General features: G+C 43.2%; 1 protein-coding gene across 2 annotated transcripts in view; it reads right to left on the bottom strand.

Moving 5' to 3' along the window:
• Positions 1 to 23660, bottom strand: part of GTF2I (general transcription factor IIi) — a 110845-nt gene that overhangs the window by 27536 nt on the left and 59649 nt on the right. For both annotated transcript variants that reach the window (XM_075904293.2, XM_075904292.2), the window contains 4 exons: positions 19012 to 19077; positions 14520 to 14703; positions 12651 to 12709; positions 938 to 1009 (listed from right to left, as the gene is read on the bottom strand). In XM_075904293.2, the coding sequence (XP_075760408.1) occupies positions 938 to 1009; positions 12651 to 12709; positions 14520 to 14703; positions 19012 to 19077 (381 nt within the window). The remainder of the gene's footprint in view (positions 1 to 937; positions 1010 to 12650; positions 12710 to 14519; positions 14704 to 19011; positions 19078 to 23660) is intronic.

Here is a 23660-nt window from a genome sequence, read left to right as displayed (position 1 = left end):
CCCATGGGACTCTAAATTGAAGATTACAGAGTTTACTGGACTAATTATCATATCTCATCCGATGCTCAGTACATAGCCCATTAACAGTGATAGACTGAAGATTAATGCCACTGAGTTTGGACAGCAGAAAAAGTTAAAACAGCATGTGGCTCAAGGTAAGTATAAATTATTTTCTTACAGTATCACATTTTTCAATTATTTCATTCATGACTTGCATATGTTCCTAAGCAGCTTTCAAATTCAAGCAGATCAGAAATTCCCAGCTATTAATTATAACAATGTCAGAGATGATATACTGTACATTAAAAATAAGCTATTTGCTTTAACATAACTGAAGAGAAAAATCTACATGCAAAAGAGATCAGAACAATAAAGACAATTTTACAAATTAATTCAGTGTCTTTTATTGTAAACTTACCTTTTTGAACAATCACAGTAATAAAAGGTTTATTTTTGCTTACTAGTCAGGATATGAAGCATTTGGAAAAATTTAATTCAAGAGTTTCATCTATTTATGCCTCGGAACGATCCAATAAAGCAGGGGTGGGGAACCTTTTTTAGGGTTGGAGGCTACTGACCCACCAAAAACAAAATCAGTTGGGGGCTGCACACAAGTGAGAAGTAGGAGGAAAAAAACCCTCACTATGGCCCCCGATCGATAAGGAGAAAGACACTTCCCACATTCCCCTTGCACACCAGACCGGGGGGGAGAGAGAAGGCAGTCTAGTAGATTTTGTGCACTCCAGCCTCCAGGGGGGAAGCAGAGGGGCTGGAGCACCAGCACAGGCTCCCCAATGCTGGGGGAGCCCAAGCAAGCCAAGGGCCACCCCTTGCAATAAAGCTTTCCTCACCCCTGCAATAAAGCTTTCTTAAGACTAGCTAGTACAAAACCAATCTATTATGCATTAAAAAGCTGGAGTACTCTCTGTGTACTTACCAAATTTTTTGCAGAAAAGCTGATCTACCATCTTTCTTAATTTGGTGATTCGGGCATACCACTCTTCTTTCACTACAATTAACAGTAACAGAATAAAGATAACATTCCTTAATTGTTTTGATTAACTGCAAGGTTGTAAAGAGAAGTGAGAGACAGTCGCTATTCATTAAATCTACACAAGGAATGGGTTATTAGTTTCCACAATCATAAGAATATTAAGAGACATGAGTGCACTTCATTGGTCTTCAAACTACAGGTTGAACCTCTCTAGTCTGGCAACATCAGTGGTCCATCATGATTTTAAGTGAGCCGGGTCCACTTATCATGGGTGTAGCTAAGGTTCCAATGGTTCCATAAAGTCCTGGCTCTCAGCGTTCTGTGCTACTATTTAGCTCTAATTTATCCCTAAATGTCTTCTTTAGAGCCCAATAAGCAGTGGAAGTGCTGGTAACACTGCTAGACAATATTGAATCTCCTGTGGTCTGGCAAATTCTCTGGTTGGCACTGGTCAGATTCTGAGGTTGCTGGATTAGAGAGGTTCAATCTATACTTCTACTGAACCCTTAAGAAAAACAGCAAAGATATTGGATTTTTAAAAAAATCACAAAAGCAAGAATACAATTATGTTTCACACTCCATCCTTAGCGCATCTTGTAGCTACAACTACCTAAATTTGGTCCTCAAAGCAGGTGGGCAAATTGGTTCACAACAATGGGTGATCTTACTTTGGAGGTGACATACAATACCTTCATGCAATCGGTTAAGGATGGAATGACATCCTTAACTCTTATTTTCAATGCTTAATTCCAACTTTTTTTAAAACAAAAATATTAAATATTTGTTTTTCTTTAAATACTAGTATATGGCCGCATTAAGACTGATACAAAAGTTTCACCAATACAGACTCTTATTCCTAGGTTCTCGTGTCTCTCCTATAGACTCAAGAATTTTCTAATATTCCCAATTGTCCCTCTCAGAAGAAGGTTGAGTACACGTATTTTTGGGGGTTTAGGAAGCTTATATGAGCTAGCATCTCTTTAAATTGCATTACATTTTATATATTCTCTTCACATCCAAGTTTATACAATTAGAAAAACCTGACTCTGATGTAGAGACAGATAGCAGGATAACAACTTAATTAAAACACACAATAAGGAAAATAATTTTCCAATTGTCATTCACACAATGCTATGTATATTTTTCTTTAAAAAAACAAACACGCACAAAAGTAATCTTTGTCCTCCAGGTTCAGGGTAAAAGAATCTGATGGATATGGATAAATGCTTGCATAAGTATCTTGAGTGGATATTTCTGGCACCTTTAAGTGAACTTTGAGTATAGGCAAAATAATCTATTCAAAATATTTACCGTGGAGAAACAATCAAGTGGTAATGTGAATTATCTTTTGCATTTTAAGCCTTACCTTATAACAGTAGCCATGAAGACAAACAATATCACCATTAAAATATTTTAGCACATAACACACACCCTAAATCTCACACTTCAGTTTAAATACATCATCAACTTAACCAAATATACACACTGATAAATGTACCTCTTTAGCCACTAAAATGGCATCAACTGTGGAGAAAGAAATCATTTACCCTACCCTGTCAAATTAATAATCAAAAGGTGGTCTCTCTGGCTGCGTCTAGATTGGCATGATTTTCCGGAAATGTTTTAACGGAAAAGTTTTCCGTTAAAAGCATTTTCGGAACAGAGCGTCTAGATTGGCATGGATGCTTTTCTGCAAAAGCACTTTTTGTGGAAAAGCGTCTGTGCCAATCTAGACACGCTTTTCCGCAAAAAAAAAAAAGCCCCAATTGCCATTTTCGCGATTGGGGCTTTTTTGCGGAAAACAAATCTGAGCTGTCTACACTGGCCCTTTTGCTCAAAAGCTTTGCGCAAAAGGGACTTTTGCCTGAACGGGAGCAGAATAGTATTTCCGCAAGAAGAGAGAGTTACTCACCCTGTGAAGTAACGTCTGTTCTTCGAGATGTGTCCCCCCGTGGGTGCTCCACTCAAGGTGCTGGGGTCTGTCCCGGCGCCACAAAACTGAGAAACTTCCATAGCAGTAGCCTGCCGGCCCGCGCATGCACTCCTGTTGCCTCGCGCCGTTCGCGCCGTTACAGTTGAGTGCGGGCCGGCTTGTCAGTTTCCTCGCAACCAGAAGCATCTGAAAGAGATAAATAGAAGCTCCAAAGCAGGGAGGAGGATGGGTCGTGGAGCACCCACGGGGACACACATCTCGAAGAACAGACGTTACTGCACAGGGTGAGTAACTCTCTCTTCTTCGTCGAGTAGTGTACCCGAGGGTGCTCCACTTAGGGTGTTCTATGCAGATAGAAGGCCAGTGCCCGTCTAATATCGAGGGTATGTAAACGTGCGTCTTCTGGCAAGGAATGAGGCTTTGGAAAGAATGTTGGCAGACTTATGGGCTTGGTTATATGGAAGGAAGAATTTATCTTCAGCAGGAAGGGGGGATGAATGCGAAGCAGAACCCCTTGTTCAGAAAATAAAGTGTATGGTGGATCGGCTGAAAGAGCCGCCAACTCACTAACCCGACGTGCTGACGTGATTGCTAGAAGGAAAGACACCTTCATTGTGAGCATGCGCAGGTCGCAAGTTGCTAAAGGTTCAAAGGGGGGACGAGTTAGTGCGTCCAGTACCAAAGATAAGTCCCACGGCTCCGGAGGGATTGTGAAGGTCGGATATAGGTTATCAAGTCCCTTTAGGAATCTTTTAACTAACGGGTGAGCAAACAGTGAATGTCTGTCGATGTGCGAACGGAAGGCCGAGATTGCTGCCAAGTGCACTTTCAATGAAGCGTTCGCTAAGCCCTCCGTCTTCAGATGGAAGACGTAGTCCAAAGTATGCTGCACCGGTAAAGAAAGAGGGTCCAAGTCCCTTTCCAGACACTATGCTTGGAACCGGTGCCATTTGTAGGTGTAGGCCTTGAGAGTGCTATGGCGTCTGCTATTCATCAGTACATGTTTCACTTCCTGAGAACAAGTCATTTCCGGTGGCTGAAACCAGTTAGGAGCCATGCCGTAAGATGCATGCGATCGATGCTCGGATGCAGCATTGAACCGTGCTGTTGAGACAGTAAGTTGGGCCTCAGTGGAAGCCGTTGTGGCTGAGCGACCGACATTCTGGACAATTGTGTCAGCCAAGTCTGACGAGGCCAACAGGGTGCTATGAAGATCACTGTTGCGCCCTCCGTCGCTATCTTCTCCAGTGCCCTCGGAATAAAAGGAAGAGGCGGAAACGCGTAGAGAAGTTGGTGAGAGCCCCAATTGAGCAGAAGAGCATCCCCCAGGGAATTCTTGCCGGTACCCGCCCGAGAACAATACTGAGGACACTTTTTGTTGTGATGAGTGGCAAAGAGGTCTATACTCGGGAACCCCCAGAGATGGAAGAGACCGTGAACCACTTTGTTGTGTAACTCCCACTCGTGCTGAGTAAGGAAGTGTCTGCTCAGGGCGGCGGCGATGGTAATGTCCTTGCCCAGGAGGTACGATGCGGTGAGGGTTATACCGTGGTGGACTGCCCAGTTCCACAGTCGTATGGCCTCTGCGCAAAAGGGTCGTGAACGCGCCCCGCCTTGTCTGTTGATAGAGTACACCATGCATATATTGTCGGTGAGAATGTGGACTGCAAGACCTCGGATCATCTGCAGGAAATGTCTGCATGCGTTGAATACAGCCCACAGTTCGAGGAGGTTTATGTGTTGCAGGGACTCCTGTGTCATCCAGAGCCCTTGAACTCGATGTTCCTGCAGATGTGCCCCCCAGCCGATCAAAGAGGCATCCGTTGTGATCTGTACCGTGGGCCTGCGTGCGTGGAATGGTACGCCTGATAAGTTTTTGGGGTTGTCTTGACGCGTCCGGGAATGGACACTGTCTTGCTCACAGCGTGGACCCCCGGCGTGTACACCTTGAACAGCCAATGCTGGAGACTGCGTAGGTGAAGTCTCGCATGTGGCACCACATATGTGGTGGCAGCCATGTGCCCCAGCAATTTTAGACAAGTGAGTATGCTGGATCTGAGAGCAATTGAGACAGACTGCACCAAATCCTGGATCAACTGGAGTCTTACTGTAGGTAAGTACACTCTTGCACTCAGTGCATCGAGTCTCGCGCCGATAAATTCCAAGTCCTGACTTGGTGTTAGGGACAATTTGCCGAAATTGATTATAAGGCCCAACGTCTCGAATACTGATGTGGTGGTGGTCACTGCCCATACCGCCTCTTGGCGGATAGGGGCCTTTAGTAGACAATCGTCGAGATTTGGGAAGATCGTAATATTGAGGCGTTGGAGGTAGGCAGCTACCACCGCCAGGGTTTTGGAAAATACCCGTGGTGCTGCTGACAGACCGAAGGGTAAGACGCGGTATTGGTAATGTTCTGTGCCCACCATGAAACAAAGGAATCGCCTGTGGGCCGGGTGAATTGCTATGTGGAAATAGGCGTCCTGTAAGTCGAGGGACGCAACCCAATCCCCTTTGTGGAGAGCCGGGATGACAGAAGCCAACGTGACCATTTTGAATTTTTGTTTCCACAGGTAGCGGTTGAGTCGACGCAGGTCCAGAATAGGCCTCCAACCCCCTGATTTCTTCTGGGTGAGGAAGTACCGGGAGTAGAAACCTCTCCCCCGGAACTGAACGGGTACCCTCTCCACAGCTCCTATAGTAACTGAACGGGACACCTCTTGCTGTAGAAGAATCTCATGAGAGGGGTCCCTGTAAAGGGAGGGGAGGGTGGGCAGTAGGGGGGGGGGGGAGTTGAAAGGGATGGCATATCCTGAAACTACTATGTCGTTGACCCATTGGTCGGTGGAAATCAGAGACCAGTGATGTTGATAAGGTCTCAGCTGATGATGGAATAAAGCTACTTGTGATGCTCCCAATAAAGGGGTTGTCCGCAGTCCCTCGACTGACCCATCAAACTTGTTGCCGGCCCTGTTGTTGACCGGATGTCTTGCCAGGTTGCTGTCTTAGTCTCTGCTGGCATTGCCTTGGTCTCTGTTGTTCATATGGCTTGGGGCGGAATGTTGCATAAGAGAAGGGTCTCTGTGTATTATAGGGTGTATACCTTTTGCGTTTATAAGGAGGCGTATACATCCCCACCGTTCTAAGAGTCGTTCAGGAGTCCTTGCCCGAGTGGAACACCTGATCCGTGGCCTGGGCGAAAAGAGACTGTCGATCGAATGGTAAGTCTTCTACTTTGTTGAGCAACTCTTTCGGGGCAGCTGCCTGATGCAGCCAGGACACACGCCGCATGATTACAGCAGTAGGTGTGGCTCTAGCTGCTGCATCTGCCATGTCCAGGGCGATTTGCAGTGCTGTTCTGGCCATTGTGTAGCCCTCCTGTATTACTGCCCTCAAGATTTGGCGCTTGGAGTCTGGTAGGTGTTCTAGGAGGGGGACTAATTTAGAGTAATTGTCAAAATCATGATTCGCGAGGGGAGCTCCGTAGTTACACATACGGAGGACTGATGTGGCCGAAGAATATACTTTCCTACCTAAAATGTCTAGGCGTTTAGCCTCCTTGTCACTTGCACTGTTTTTATTCTGAGCCGTCTTCGATCTTTGTTGGGTGGCGTCCATAACAAGGGAATTGGGTTGGGGATGCGTAAACAAAAAGTCCATACCCTTTTGGTTTATAAAGTCTTTCTTGTCCGCCCTCTTGTTCGTCGGTAAGGAAGCGGCGGGAGTCTGCCATATATCATTTGCGATCTCCAAGATAGCCTCATCGAAGGGCAGAGCCAGTTTTGATTTTTGAGAGGGCTGCAAGTTTTTCAGCAAACGGTGTTGTTTTTGCTGTATGTTCGTAGTTTGAATGTTCTGAGATTGTGCAACCCTGTCAAAGAGCTCTTGAAACTGCTTGTGGTCTTCCGTGGGAGATAACTCTCCAGGGAAGACAGAATCATCCGGGGATGACGATGAATGATTGGCTGGAGACTCCGGTTCCTTATTCAGAGTATAGTTGTTCTCATGCCCGTCCTGATCAGTAACTGAGATAGCGTCTTCTGCAAACACTGGTGGAATCGTCGGCGAAGGCGCGCGAAGTGTAGACGCTGGCCAAGTGGGTTGTGGGGATCATGATCTACGAGAATATCGACGGTCATCATAGTAACGATCATATCTCCGACGGTGAGTTGGGGAGCGTCTGGGGGAGTAGGCTCCGGATGCATCATACCGGTGTGAACATCTCGAACGCCTGGATAGTCCCAGTGAGACCGATCTGTCAGAAAAACGAGATGGAGAGCGAGAATAGTAGGAATAGCATCGTTCATCACGATAACGGTAGTGATGGTATGAGGATTACCGCTGAGGTGATGCATGGTAGCGGTCCCTGGTGGAGACATAACGAGGAGAACGATGGTTGTTAGAGGAAAATGAAGTTGGTGATCAGGGTCCTGGAGAGAACCGAGCTCGGTCAGGGGTGAGTGAGGGCGTCCGAACGTGCCTCGACGTGTATGGGACCTCAGTCAGCACCGAATGATCAGCAGGTGAAGACGGTGCCATTTGAATTGATGGTCCCTACCACCTGGCTGCTCTGCAAAGGAATCAGCGGTGCCACGGGAGTTAAAGGCTGTGTCGGTGCCGAAGGAGACAGCGGTGCAGAGGGCTGTACGGTGCCGATGATAGACTGCAGAGCCTGAGTCAGTGCTGTCAGCTGCGGCGCCGCTGGAGTCAAGGTCTCAGCCGTCGGCACCGTGGGCATGGGTGCCGATAGAGCCATGAGTGGCTGCGCATGCATGACATCAGCTGGCACCGGGGCCGTCATTATCGGCTGTAACTCGCGGTCCTTTAGCAGGAGCCCGCATCGGGTCTTTAGCGCGCGCCAAAGCCGGGGCTGAGGCACTACGGCCCTTGCCCGTCTTCTCTGCCGGTGCCTCGGCACAAAGCCAGAGGTACCCGGTGTGTCCGGCACACTCCTGCGGTGCGTTAGTCCGGTGGTTTTGTGGAGCTCCTTCGCGGGCAAGCGAGGCAGGTGCGCTCCCGAGACAGCGGGAGACGGTGTATCAGACTGAAGGGCTTTGTTAAACAAAATCACCCTTAGTCGCATTTCCCTATCGCGCCGAGCGTGAGCTGTCAATTTCATGCAGTGAGGGCACTTCAACGGGATGTGCCCATCCCCTAAACATTTAACACATTGCGAGTGCCTGTCTGTGTCAGGCATTGCCTCTTGGCATTGGGAACATTTCTTGAAGCCAGGCATGTTATCAGATAATAATAATAAAACAGTTTTTTTAAAAAATTTTTAAGCCTACTAATAGACTATAAACTAGAACGAAACAAAACTAAGAACTAACTAGTAATACTATTAACAACTAGTAACAACTACCCTAACTCTAAATTGTCTCGTAATAGGTTTCTAAGGAAAAGTCTTTCTTCTCCTCAGGCGGAGAGGGAGCTCGTCCTAGATCCGTCTGCGGCCGCGGACGGTTGAAGGAAACTGACAAGCCAGCCCGCGCTCAGCTGTAATGGCGCGAGGCAATAGGAGCGCATATGAGGGCCGGCAGGCTACTGCTATAGAAGTTTCTCTGTTTTGCGGCGCCGGGACGGACCCAGCACCTCGAGTGGAGCACCCTCGGGGACACTACTCGACGAAGAAGCACTGGTTTCTTACAGTAGGAAGTCAGTGCTTTTGCAGCAATTCAAGTGGCCAGTGTAGACAGCTGGCAAGTTTTTCCGGAAAAGCGGCTGATTTTCCGGAAAAACTGGCTAGTCTAGACATAGCCTCTGTGTGACCAATTAAATCTGACAGGTTAACTCAGTAAGAGTCTTAAAAGCACAATATTCCTTAAAGTGAATAAAGTTGGATGGCCAGTTTAGCCATTCATCTCTTTTGTGCAACACATCTGGTTAAATTCAGGTTCATAAATGCATCTTTCTGGACCACTTTATTGTTTCTAAATATAGTAATATAATCTAGCACTTCTTTAGTGGTTTCATAGGTAGATCTCAAAGCACTTTACAAAGAAGGTTAACACACACACACACACACACACACACACACACACACACACACACACCCTACCTTGTAAATACATTTACCATTATGGATATGGCATAAATGGATACCCAGCATTTTAGACTATTCCAATTTCACAAATTTTGATGTAGTACATTATCAAGGATTTTGATTTTTAAGCCCATCTAAGCCTTCAGTATCAAAATCATCATTTGACAGACTATCCTACTAGTGAGTTTTTCAAACCCTGAAAAGTATTGTTCTAATTTTTCAGGCTTGACAACAGTATTTCCAGCCCAGCAGTAGTGTAAAGATACAATGTAAGCAAACATTATTTCTTGCAAATCAGGATCTCTGCATCTTAGCTGTTAAGATTTACTCTCTCTGTCAGTTTCACTGTGGATTGAGATGTGAAGTTGAGAGCGAAACAAATATCAGAACAAAGCTAACTATTTGCAACGTATTTCCAGGAAACCAGGCTTTTCATTTATTTTCTGAAAATGCCTATATTTTTGAAAAACTTTTTTTCCAAAAACCAAAAAGGTATCTTTACAAAAAAGTTACCCCGCACATACTCGAGTATAAGCCGACCCGAATATAAGCCGAGGCGCCTAATTTTACCACGAAGAACTGGGGAAAAAATATTGACTCGAGTATAAGCCTAGGGTAGGAAATGAGGCAGCTACTGGTAAATGTAAAAAATGAAGATAGATACCAATAAAATTACATGAATATTTATTTCAAAGAAAAACAATAACCTAGCTCTGTAAGTGGAAAAGGGGGTCAACAAAAACAATATGGTATCAAAAATACCGTAACTTTAAAAGTACAACAACCTTAGCTCAATCAGCAACCAAGCTAACACGCAAGAGCTAAAATCCTTCAAAACTGGAGTTCTCCTCCTCATCATCTGTATGTCCAAACAGAGCTTCAGCTGGTGTGAGGTTATCAGCATAGACATTGTCATCATCACTGAGTTCACAGTCATCACCATCACTGCTGTCGTTCTCATACAAAGCGCTGTCTTCACTGCCATCCATAGCATTACTAATGCCACATTTCTTGAAGGCGCGTTGCACCAGGTCCTCTGGAATCTCTTCCCATGCATCACGAACCCACTGTGCTATCAATTCTATGTCTGGCTTCCTCAGATTTCCAACTTTTGTCAGTCGAGCTTGACCAGATGACATCCATTCATGCCACATCTTTCGCACACGGTCTTTGAAAGGTTTATTTAAACACACATCTAGGGGCTGCAATACAGATGTAAGCCCACCTGGAATAACTGCCAAAGTAACTTGAGAAGACTTTGCCAATTTTTTTATGTCATCAGATGTGTGGGCTCTGAACATATCCCAAACTAGCAATGATGGTTTTTTCTTTAAGGTTGCTCCTGGTCGTCCGTTCCAAATTTCTTCCAGCCATTTTTTTGTTCTGTCTTCATCCATCCTGCCTTTAATATGTGCACTCACTATAATTCGTTGTGGGAATTTGACCTTTTTAGGCAAGGTCTTTCTTTTAAAAATAATGACAGGCTGCAGCTTAGTTCCATTAGCCAAACATGACAGAACGACTGTGAAATGGTTTTTTTCATTTCCTGTGGTTCTTAGTAAAATAGTTTTGTCTCCCAAACTTGCCACAGTTCTGTTGCTTGGAAGATCAAAGGTCATAGGCGTTTCATCCATATTCCCAATATCTCCCAGGTCATAGTTATGGATCCTTCTTTGTTTTATGATGAATGAATGGAATGACATCACTTTTTCATCGAGGTCTTTTGGCAGCTTCTGTGAAATCTTCGTTCTTTGCCGCAAACATAGGGCAAACCTATTCATGAAGCGGGTACACCATCCTGCTGATGCAACAAAATTTTCAGTGCCTGGTGCTTTAAATTTGTCATCTTTAGCCATTTGAAGGGCACGTAAGCGAATTCCCATGCGTGTTACACAGTAACCATTTTGACGACACTCCATAACCCATTTATGCAATTCAGTCTCTAGAGCCCCATATGAAGTCGTTAAACCACGTCGAGCTTTTTTTGCCTTTGGAATCTTTTCCAAGTCAGCTTTCATTTTCCGCCACTCCCTTACTTGTTTTTCGTCAACACTAAATTCCCTACTTGCAATACTGTTATTGCTTTCTTCTGCTCTTGACACAACCTTAAGTTTTAAACCAGCTTCGTATGACCTGCGTTTTTGTTTTGGTCCAGGATTAGAAGTACCGATATTGGGATCCATTTCTAACAGGATAAAAAAAAGAATTTTTAGGATGGGGGGGGCGCCAGGCCCCGTCCCTCCTTTTTGACCCCTCTTACTTCTCATAAGCCCCACTCCTTATAGAATCCACCCACTCCATCCCCTGTATTCCACATATTGTGTAAGGAGTATACAGCTCAGCGTCATAAGTGGGGTATATTGCAGCCAGTAACACAGTATGCAGCCAGTACACAGGCATTGTAGCCAGAACACAGGCATTGTAGCCAGAACACAGGCATTGTAGCCAGAACACAGTTATGATTTAGCAAGAACACAGGCATAGATGTACTGTATGAATAATATTTTAGCTTTTTTTTTTTAAATGTTGCCTTGACATACATTTTAAGCAGCCACAACCCATAGCTCTTTTCCTCAGGTGTCCCGGCTTCCTAGCTGTTTTCGTGTTTTTAGCTGAGGGAAACTTGCAGATGGCAACTCCCTCTCCACATATACCATTCCCCCGACACAGAGGATAAAATATTTCCACAATCTCTGGGCAGATCCTGCTTTCCATAAGGATTTTATCCTTTCCATTCAGGCCCCTTACCTTATCTCTTCTCTTCAGCCTGCGCCGAGCCGCGCTTCTGCCTCCGGACCCGCCCCCTGCCCACAGCACAGTGACAAGCCAATCACTGGCAGTCACTGTGCAGCCAACAAGCCTATGTATGTGCGCTGTTCATCGCACATACATAGAGCTTTCAGACCTCAGAAATTGACACGAGATACTTTGATGATGAATTTACAGCGCAGTCCATAACAATAACACCTCCTGACAGATACGACAACCTGGATGCCTTAGAACCTGACCAGCGTACTCACTTTCCTCAGTTCTCGAGACACTGACTCGAGTATAAGCCGAGGGGGCATTTTTCAGCACAAAAAATGTGCTGAAAAACTCGGCTTATACTCGAGTATATACGGTAAATGTATTTTAACATCCCTACAGCAAATGTGTAGCAGTTACATGTTTACACGTGATAGGGGGACAGGAGGAAAAGGTGGGAACCGGTGCTCACAGGGAGCCAGCTTTTGTATCAGAGGCAGCAGCGCAGGGGGGAAGACAGCTCTACGGGACCAGCTCCTGCATCCCCTGCCCCACGCTACTGTCTCTGTGCACGTATACCGGGGGAGGGGGAGAAAAGAGGGTTTTCTCTGTAGGGGTCAGCACATGTAGGGAGTTGGCTTAAAAACTGGATCCCCACATGTATTGGCTCCCACCTCCTCCCTCCCCGCTGCCTCTGATACAGAAGCAGGGAGAAGGGCAGCTGCATGTAACCCTGAGGGTTAACCAGTGAGCCCAGGCTCATGGGTTAACCATGTAAATGGTGCATGTTCACATCCCTACTTTGTAATCCATCATACTAAAATAGAAATTGCAATAGGACAGGGAGGACATGAAATGAATACCACTTTGTATCTATCAACAAAAGACTTTCAATCATACTGCCATTAGACAACCCAAACATTTCAAAGTCCTACCTCCTGCAGCTGGTTTATCCAGCGGTGCATCTTCTCGTGTTGAATTCAAAAGTTCATGTCTGAAAAATTTTAACAGATGTAGAGTCTGCAGATTTAACATACCTTTTGATATGTTTTTACCAAATTGTAAGTTACAGCGCACACAGCTTTGAAGCAAATTCTGTTAGCTCCACTGCAGAACTAAAACAGTACAGCCGCTCCCCGACTTACGGCCACCTCCACTTACGACCATCCGCACTTACGACCAAAGTGGACGCCATGTAACTCTATGGGATCCGAGTTACAAACAGTTTGAGTTACGGACCAAGTGTTGGTCCGTAACTCGTTCGTAACTCAGAGAGCAGCTGTCTTCAGGAATCCCAGAATTCTGGTTATAATCAATGCTAACACTGAGGGCTACTCTTACACCTTGTCAGAAAAATTTGCCTTTGTTTGTTTTTGGCTGATATACATGCTGTTTTGTTGAAGCAAAAACTTTTTGCAGACACATACAAATTTTAAAGAGTTCTGATGTCCAAGGTGGACTCTCCAATCCTCTTCACAGAAAGAGGCATACAGAGCTGAATTAAAAACCTGACCTTTTTGATTTTTCAATCTTATTATTTATATTACCGTAGCACCTAAGTGCCCTAATCTTTGACCGGCACCACAGCGTGCCAAGCACTGTATGAACACAGAAGAAAAAGAAGGTCCCTGCTCCAAGGGGCTTACAATGTAAGTCAATACAATTTCATTTAGAAAAATGTTCAAGAAAGTTCGTTTTTATTTATTTATTTATTTATTTTGTTTTTCTTCCACTGTGGAATAAAAGAAAGAAAAAAAAAAGATTTTCACACCTTACAAGCTGCTGAGATAAAAATATTGGTTCTCCAGCTCAGCTCTAGCTTTTACATACAAGAAAAGTAGTGGAAAGGTAACAGAACTGCTGTACTTCAATTTAAGCAGGTTGAAAGATAGTAATATATAAAAATGAAAATCTTGCTTGGAAGAGTTTTTTTCCAGTGGAGTGTAAACTGGTTTTAAGGACTCAACCACATCAATGAAGTGTTTATTGTTAACAATGTGAAAAGGAGAATTTGCTGCATAAATGAACTGAGAAATCTATGCTGTTTTCTTGATATTTGCCAGCCCTCATTACGAACCTATCCATAGTGGTAACTCACTAACTGAAATCTCTTGCCTACTACTGTTTCTTTGTTGTCTGAAATATATTTATTTGCAGCATGGCTGCTAAAAGTACCAACAGATGACACTGTCTATCTGCAATGACTTCAAAGTCTCTTATGGGTAAATGGGATCCTGAAACAAAATTCAAAAATGATTTTCAATAGTTTTTCTTTTCACTCTGTTATTCAGTTAATCATTTACATGTTTTTCAGTAAGAATGCAGATCAGATTCTAAAAATACAAAAAAAAACCTAAGACTGAATGTCCTTAAGAGTACACTTAATTTTTGAGTAAGCCCCAATGAACTCACTGGCACTTCTGTGTTTTGAGAAAACATGTATAGGATGGGGTTCCTATGGGAAAACTGAGTTATGCTGGAGTAACACCATTATAGTCTGTGGCCATGATGTTCCAAAAGAAGGAGCCATGTATTATGTAATATAAAAGAAGAAAATGACACCCAGTGTAAACTGACAACTCTAAATTTCTCTTACTGCAACATTCTATGCTGTATACTTGGGTGATAGATTCTAAATCTAGTTAACTAATTAAACAAACCACAAGAATTTGCTAAATTAAACTTCTTTTCTCTAGCAACAGCCAACATACCATACTGCTTGGGAATTTACTTGTCAAATCACATGTACACAGTTTGATGAAAGGAACATGTAATAGTGTGAAAATAAATGCAAAGCTCCTTACTTCTTAATCACAAAGCGTATCCGTTCCTTGGCTAGTAGTATCCTCTCCAGGCGTGGGATCCCATAGGTAGATGGCCTTCTGAACGGAATTCCTTCTGGAAGTCCTTCCACATACAAGTCTTCTACGTGTGACTGGAAAAGCGGGTACGGGATAGATACTGGACCTTTCGCTTTTATAGCTTGAGCTTTAAGATGAAAGGAAAATAAAAGCGTTAGCATAGCTCATCACCTTAGCTAACCTACTTGCTTGGCACTAAGCTGAACAATATAAGTACAAGCAGATAAACAGGTAACAAATGCTTATTACACCCTCTAAATGCCTAATCATTCTATGCTTTATTTATAGTAGGAACTTCTCCAATTCTCTCTCTCACACATCCTGTTTTCCTTTTCCCCCATTTCTCAGTAAAAATTTTGTAGCAAACACTGCACCTGTTAAAAGCAAGGTTTCATTTTACTTTGGTTTCATCTTCTAGTACCTTGGGGTATGTCTACACTACCCTCCTAGTTCGAACTAGGAGGGTAATGTATGCATACCGCACTTGCTAATGAAGCCCGGGATTTGAATTTCCCGGGCTTCATTAGCATAAGCGGGGAGCCGCCATTTTTAAATCCCCGCTGCTTCGAACCCCGTGTAGCGCGGCTACACGGGGCTCGAACTAGGTAGTTCGGACTAGGGTGCCTATTCCGAACTACCGGTACACCTCGTTTCACGAGGAGTACCGGTAGTTCGGAATAGGACCCTAGTCCGAACTACCTAGTTCGAGCCCCGTGTAGCCGCGCTACACGGGGTTCGAAGCAGCGGGGATTTAAAAATGGCGGCTCCCCGCTTATGCTAATGAAGCCCGGGAAATTCAAATCCCGGGCTTCATTAGCAAGTGCGGTATGCATACATTACCCCGCTAGTTCGAACTAGCGGGGTAGTGTAGACATACCCTTGTAGAGTATTAAATAATCCAAACAACTGCAAACAAAGTTTTCATCACTGGTCTGGGACTGTCCACATGGACCCTGGATGTTGCAACACTAGAGAGCACCAGCTGCAGAGGTGGCTCATGGCTCGCAGCCTACATGGTCGATAGTCGATAGGGCGGCGCAGCACAGCTGATACCGGGATCCATGTGGCGCTGCCCCTTTGAAATGCAGAGGTGTTTCAAAGCAGCAGCGCTGTACGGAGCTCGTGACACTGGGTTCTGTGCAGCGTTGCCTTTTTGAAGGACCTCTCTTTTCCCGCCGCTATCTGATAAGCGGCGGGGGGGGGGGGGGGGGGGGTGTGACTAGTTAACTATCCTAGTCCTTAACATCCCTATTATGGAGCGCTGACAGCTGGAGATGGGCAGTGGCCCAGAAAGACGTTTGGCCAGGGGCAGGGAGCCCCATCGCACAGATTGGGGCCTGCCATCCATAGAGTCATCCCACCAGCAGGCTGGGGGCAGCAGAGCTTAGCAGGCATGCTGGGGTAGCTCTGTGGCTGGAGCTGTGGCCATGAGGGGAGCATCAGGAGAGACTGAGGCCTGACCTCCCCTGATCTGGCAAATGCCCTAGTTCGGGACCACTCAGGTACCAAGGGTGCCGGACCAAGGAGGTCCAACCTGTAATAGAAATTCAGTAATTTATAATGGGCTTCCAATCTTTAGGAGGACTTCATGAAGATCTACTTTATTTCAGTAGTTAAGGTACTGACAAACAGAGCAAACAATGCATTTTGTACAAGGCCAGGAACAAAAATGTGGTCCTCAAAACAACCAGTCTTCAAAGGTAAAAAGCCAATAGCTCATTCACTGGCAGCACAATTCTGACAATAACCTCAGTATGCTTTTACAAGAAGGAGGACATTAATCCATTGGCATGCACTGGTAAATACTGGACTATAATGTGATGGTTTGTACATACCAGCAGGGCTAGTTTCCTTGTACTGGGAAGGGTACAAACAACAAGTACCAATCAAGCTATGTGGTAGTGTATTTTGTTGTTTGAAGTTTAGCTATGAAAACGAGAAGCAAGGTTAACTAAGGATGAAGTATTTTAATGGACCAAAATCTGCCTTGGGGTAAGTGCATATACAACTCACTGACTGAAATGATGTATATGATGGCAGACAGTAATGCACCAAAGAAACCATCCTTCTAAAATACCATCTATACTGCAAGATAAACCATGAGGCTTCTCAGGGAAATTTAGAGTTAACAATGACACTACATACTTAACTGGTTTCAGTTATGTATTTCAAGACAGGATGCTTCAGACATTCTATACTGATACATCGTATCTTAGAAGAACAGGGTTCATGAAGGCAGAACGCCATGTAGTGTCTGTAACTCATTCCCTAACTTCTTGTATTGCCTACATATCGCAGAAAACTCAGTAGTGAGCTTTCATGTAGTAAGTAGGCCTGATCCTGATCCCTTTAAAGTTAATTGGAGTTTTGTCAGGGATTCCAGTGGAATCAGGATGAGGCCCAATAAGTGATCTTATTAAAATCAGCTAGAAGTGCAGCAATCTGAGTGGAGGCCAAGTCAGAGTAATCTCAGATATGTTAATGGCTTCTGAAAGTGTATGGCAGCCAGGGCACTTTCTCAAGTGACACAATTCAACGTGGAGGCAGCTAGTCACACAAAGATTGTATTCAAAACCTTCAGGTTAGCTGTACACCAATGTTTAATCACATCTAGTTTATGGGGAGGAGCCAATCTAGTATTTAAGGGCATTTAGTATGCCTTATTTAAACTCCTATTTTGAAAGAAATGTATTAGTATTATTTCGCAGCCCAATATGCAAGTTACACAAAGGACAAAACTTTGGAAAATATTGTTAGTCCTCTATTCTGAAGTGCATATGGTTACAAAATGGTAGAAAACTGTGTGAATATAGTCTAGGTTAAAGACAATTATTGCTAACATGGTTTCAACACCGGTATATATAGGCCCAAACTGGAACGGAACACTATATACATGAGAAAGATCCACCTGGAGAAATTTTTTGGAAATGGCACATTTAGATCACTACAAAACATCGACCAAAAAACAGCTTTAAAATAATAATGAGAATGCTATTTAAATAAATAACTAACAACAGGTAAGTTTTTACAAAGAGGAAATCTTTATTTTTCTTAATAAAATGTTTAGCAGATTCTCTTATCTCCAGACAGCGCAAAGACATAATCAGCAGTACAGTCTGCAGTGAAGCGTTTCAATTTGGAGTCTTACAAGTTTTGACATTCAAATTCTACTGTAACTAGATTTTCACTTTTCAGATTAATCCATGTTCACCAGCTAAGGAATTGTGCTCACACTAATACATTTGTACATTTACTTTACATCCAAATACAAAAAATAATACTCAAAGTGTCAGTAGTAAATAATAATGACTGACATTTGTAAAGCATTGTTTATCTAAAACCCCCGAGTAATATTACAAAGGATAGGCACAGGAGTAGACTGCAATACAGGAGGACAGAATTTGACTCTGAATACAGGATTGCTTTACTCTTCACTAAAATGCAGCTACTTCTAGAACATAAGGTGGCAGATTGTAAAGCATGCACCATAACCTCAAGTACCAATTCAGATAGATGGTTGCAGGAGTGTTCTTCACTAATTGAAACTTGAGACTTTGAAACTATAGGAAACTTTCATCAAGAAAGATAAATGCATCCACTCAATTCAAAATTAGGTCGTGCTACTGATATTATAAACTAGATTCTCAACTGATTTGTGTCTGTGTAGCACCACTGACATCAGGTCAATATGCTAGCCATTACACTTAGTCCAATGCTGCTATGCAGATTTACTGCAGCTGAGAATTTGGTCTGGGATATTTAATGACTAAGTGGCCAAGACTCCTGTTTTGAATTATATTCAAAAAGACACTACCACTTTTAACAGTAAATAGCAAAAAAATCTACTTTAAAGATAAATAATCTTGTACTCAATAAATAAAATTGATCATTTCTCTTGTACAGATACAGATATTATTCTGACCGCAACACAGGACAATTAGCCTCACATTTGGACACACGTGCTCCCTTCTCCTTTTATGAAGCACGTAACTGTTGCTTCCTTTAAAAAAATCATCTGCCATCCATAAAACCAACCAAACAAATTACCATAGGGTCCTTCTCCCAAGCAACAGGTCTAAATATTATATTAGGTAAGTACTTGATTTGTTGCTAGTAAGATCAAAGTAAAGGACACAACTTTCAAATGGGGATGCCCAAGATTAGAGTTTATTGGAGATCAGGAAGTTCTGCATGATTGAAGACTAATGTTACATTCTTAGATGCCTAGTGTTAGGCACCCAAGTTTGAAAATCCTGGCCAAAGTTTTCATAAAGAGCTATTTTCCCCAACTATAAATCTCTTATGATATTAAACCCTTTGGTGCTATCAGTTCTGATTTGTTCCAGAGCCAACAACAAGATGCATGCCAAAAAGATGATACCTTCCACTGTCAAAGGGCTAGAGGCTATTGTTTGGAAAGTAGTTTAACACATACCATATTTCTTTTCAAATAATTCTTCAACTTGCTTTCTCAAGTCTGTAATTCGGGCATTCCATTTCTCTGTAAGAAAAAAAGAAGGAGATGTAAGATTACAAAAGAGTGTTTTGCTACTGAATTCTGGGACAAACAGTATGTCTTTAGAGCTCTCATGCACACAGATTCATGTGGGGGTATGATACACAATCTACATCTCAATATATATAAGGGGTCTGGTACACATTCTACATCTCAATATACATGTATATCAAAGAAATAGGATAGAATAAAATGTTTAAGATTACCTCCAAAACTTGTGCAGATGTTAAACCCAAGTTTTAAAAAATTAAAGGACAAAAATGGGCTAAAATTAGTCCAAAAACGTTTTTTCTTCGAAGTTTCAGTCAGCAGCTCACACCACCATCAGGGTGAAAGTCAATTTTCAGCAGCTATTGACAGTTATTTAAATCCAGAGCCTGAGAAGTTTAGTAAGGAAAGTTTGATAAAGCTCACACCGAGTATATGAAGCTGTTTTGGCGGAAATCTGTAAACTACATGGGTCAGGAGGCATCATGCCACCCTCTTCATTAATCCAGTAATTGCCCAAATCCTGATGTTGGCTGGATTTGCAAGTCATCCATACAATTCCTATTTCTGAAAGAAGATGCAGACTGCAAGACACACAAGTTATCCAAATCCAGCTGTGTGCTGTACAGAGAACTCAATTTAATAACAGCAATATTCTTTAACAGTTTAAGTTTTGTGATAGAAATTGCATCTTGTTTTCATATAATTTTAAAACCTTTAGGAAGAAACTACTGGTTTTTGAAGATGGTACCAGCTACTGGCTGGCTTTTAGTAACTGATGCCCATCTGTAGACCTTTCTGACCTCTCTAGTTACAAGCCCAAAGTCAGACTGACACATTTGCCATTAAATCTCCTTTTGCCGAAAATCATTCTCTCATATAAGATGAGATACAGAATTCAGCTTAAAATCTGTAACAAAATTGGTTTTACATATTAAGTTTCCTATTGGCATATACCTTTAGAGTCTATTTTTCATAGAATCATAGGGTTATCATAGGGAATCATAAAGGTTATAACTGATTAACTTGAAATACACAGTGTAATAATAAGGTCTTATTCACATGGTAACTTTTTTTTTTCCAGGATAAGTGCCCTTGCAACCACACAATCTGATTTGGCTATAGCAATCCACAGGGAACTCCCCATTATAAGTACCACATTTCAGGAGGGTGGCCTTGGAAGTACCTCAGAGATCATCAAGAGCACCCAAACAATACTGGCTTCATCCAGAAGGAAATTCTTCCAGACAGGGAAGATCTCTTAGGTATGCCAAACCCTGAGCCAGAAACCCAGGAACCAGAGAAACCCCATGTGGCCAGCCTGAAATTGTGTAGGGAAGAACTACTGGTAAGTATTAGGTGCTGTAACATAATACAACCACAGCCGCTTCCCAAGTTACGAACAAGTTACGGACCAACACTTGGTCCGTAACTCGAAGTGTTTGTAACTCAGATCCCATAGAGTTACATGGCGACCACGCTATTCGTAAGTGCGGATCGCCATTCGTAACTCGGATCTGCGTTTACGACTACTTTGGTCGTAAGTGCGGATGGTCGTAAGTGGAGGTGGTCGTAAGTGGGGGAGCGGCTGTATATAACAAAAGTTCTTAAACAATTGTACTCCACCCAAAATGGCAACATCCATTCTGGAGTCCCTGCTTAATCAGCTTCCCCAACCTTCCATCAGTGCACTCAAAATGGCACCTGCCCTTTAAACATTTCCCTGAAATATCAAATTTCACAATCACTGGACAAACATGCCACTCATCACCTCATCCACCTTCCTATGTGATTTTCCCTTTGTTGCCTACCACCGTTCAAGACAGTGATATTGCAGGGGTTAAAAGAAAAACCAAACACATTGCAATGCATGTTTATTGTAATATAATAGGAAGAAAAGCCAGAGAAAGTATGTTGCTCAGAGTTCAATCAGTGCCCCAAGTTTGTAGCTACCTTTACATTTTATCATATAAGTTGCAGACATTTCAAAATGCATAGGGATTATAAAATATTCATGGCTAATTTTAAATAGACCTTCAGCATTAATCAAACCTTGGCTTCAAACTAATTACTGCAACAGTCTACCTATTTTGTAGTACTCCTGATCTACAGAAGTTATAAAATAGAGGGCATTTCCTTTCCTCTCCTGGACTAGACTCATCAGTAATAGTGCTTGCTGCATAGCTCCCTGGTTTTCCAGCTGACTTTGAACAAAGCCATCCCCTGACTACAGAGAACACAATTAAGGGTAACATGCTCCAGTATAAGGGATGCCTGCAGAGAGACCCACATACAGTTAGCAAAAGTGCCTACTCCCATCCTCCATTATCCACCAATCTCCCAACAAGCACCGATACAGAAGGTCTATAGGAAGGGGATGTAAAGTGGAAAATGTCGAAGCATATCCCAAATTTGGAAGAGCAGATGGCGATGGCATACAAAAAAAAAAAAAGAGAGAGAGAAAATACCAACTTACTGTTGTCATAGTGAACACTATTTACTTGTGCTTTTACTCTGTCCTCTCTAGCACATGAAATGCTGCCGCCCTCACAGATATGGGGCTTTAATCAGCTGAGAACCTGAAAAGTCTCTGCATGAAGCAAAAGATGTGGAAAAATATGTTCTCTGACCTTGTCAATACATTTCTGCTAAGCAGCACAGATGAGAATTCTCCTTCCTTCCCCATAAAAACATCAATTCCTAATAAACTATTCTCTCTCATGCTATTCATTTGGTTACAATATATTCATTTTCTACCCACTGCACTCTGATTTCAAAATACAAGCATAGTGTTTCCCCTGACACTGTTTCCCCAATAGCTGTGGAACCTTAGAGGCTATTCATAACATCCAGAAATCTCTCTCCACCTCTACACCCAGCAACCAATGTGGATTTCTCCTTTGCTCTCTGATGCTGGGCAAAATACAGCAAGCATCCATAGCATGGGGCAAATATTTCTCACAAGCATATGGTCTTGTTAGGTAAGACATTTCTACTTTCTCTTTAAGCTTTCAAAAGTATACTCCACTGTCATACAGTAACTACTCAAAGTATAGTTAAACAGCATCCTTCTCCTGTCCATGTGGCCAGTAAAAGGCTTCAGAAAGCCCCAAAAGCAGAGGATAAGCTGGGTTTCCCAGAATGGCAGGAGGAATTGCACACCATTAATGCTCATACTTGTTCTGGGAAGAAATGTTCCTTTTTTCATTGGTATTTATCATAGCTCCTGATAATTTGGATTAGGATGTGAACAACTAGTCCACTATCCGATAAGCAAATGCTTATTGGATAATCGACACATTAGTAGACTAGTCACTTCCGGCCCCTTGCTGCCTCTATCAGATAGAGGAAGAAGTGGGGGGAGGGGATCGGAGGGGGTGTTTCAAAGTAGCAGCACCACATGGAGCCTAGGGCCAGACCTTGGGCTCTACGCAGTGCTGCCACTTTGAAACGCTGCGGGGAGCACGGGGCCAGCGAGGGACTGCTTGAGTCCCCCGCTGGCCCCGAGCTCTCAGCAGCACTTTCACTTATGAAGTGTAGCATCAGTGTTGATACACTTCAAAGGCAGAGGTGCCCTTATCGACTAATTGCATAGCCGATGAAAATCGCATTGACTATTCGATTAGCCAATTAATCTAAATTTAACATCACTAATTTGGACCCTGCCAGACTACCATATATTAGTACTGTGAACCTTCCAAAATGATCAGCCAGGCCTTGCAGCACACCACGGACAAATACCCTTTTCAGATAACGAAGCCTGAGCATAAAGAATTCATACATGGGTCTCATCAATAATAGTCCCAATACAATGTGAAATATCGTTTGTGCAAATCAATAGCCTCCTGTGCTGCACTGCCAAGCTTTAAGACACAGCCCCATCAGCACCTTGTCAACAGCAGTGCACACTTCCATAAGAAGAGTCCACACAGCTGATCTGCCAACATCAAGACCTTCCAGAGAGTGTTGGCTGTATGCTTCTCAATGCAAAGGGGAACTCCCTATCGGGGTACCGCCACTGCAACTCCAGGAGAAAGCTTTGCATAGATTTCTAGAAAATAAGCTTTTGTCATTACGAAGTTCTGCTGCCACTGCTGGTCATGCCAGTTCTGCATCATTATCATGTCCTGCTCATAACTGCTAGTTTGCAGAGTGCAAAAGCAGTGCCCCATTGAGTGGAGCTGCTCCAGGTAATGGCTCTTTTTCAAACTCCTCCTCTACCCATGCAGCTGTGGCTCTTTCACAATCCACCCAAAGTTAGGAACACCATCAGAGGTGCAGCAGCTCCTTCATAATAACGGCATTCAGGACCATGGTACTCAACACATTTTCTCCACGCTGTCTCTAACAGTTTGAAAATGGTACTAACCTCACAACACACCACAGATGCCATGGGAGTTTAGTTTGAACCCAAATCATAGTACATTCTGGGAGACATACCAGCAATGCACTATGAGAAAAATCCCAGAGTGCATATAGCCTAATGGCAGAATCCTGGACTATGGATTTAAAATCATGTTAAATCGGTTAGCCAATTAAACGTAATGTTTAGCCAGTTAACTGATTAAGGCGGGGGCAGG

This window comes from Pelodiscus sinensis, chromosome 21 (genome assembly GCF_052426305.1).
Source record: "Pelodiscus sinensis isolate ZL-2025 chromosome 21, ASM5242630v1, whole genome shotgun sequence".
Taxonomy (NCBI): domain Eukaryota; kingdom Metazoa; phylum Chordata; order Testudines; family Trionychidae; genus Pelodiscus; species Pelodiscus sinensis.
This window is presented reverse-complemented; position numbering and strand designations above follow the sequence as displayed.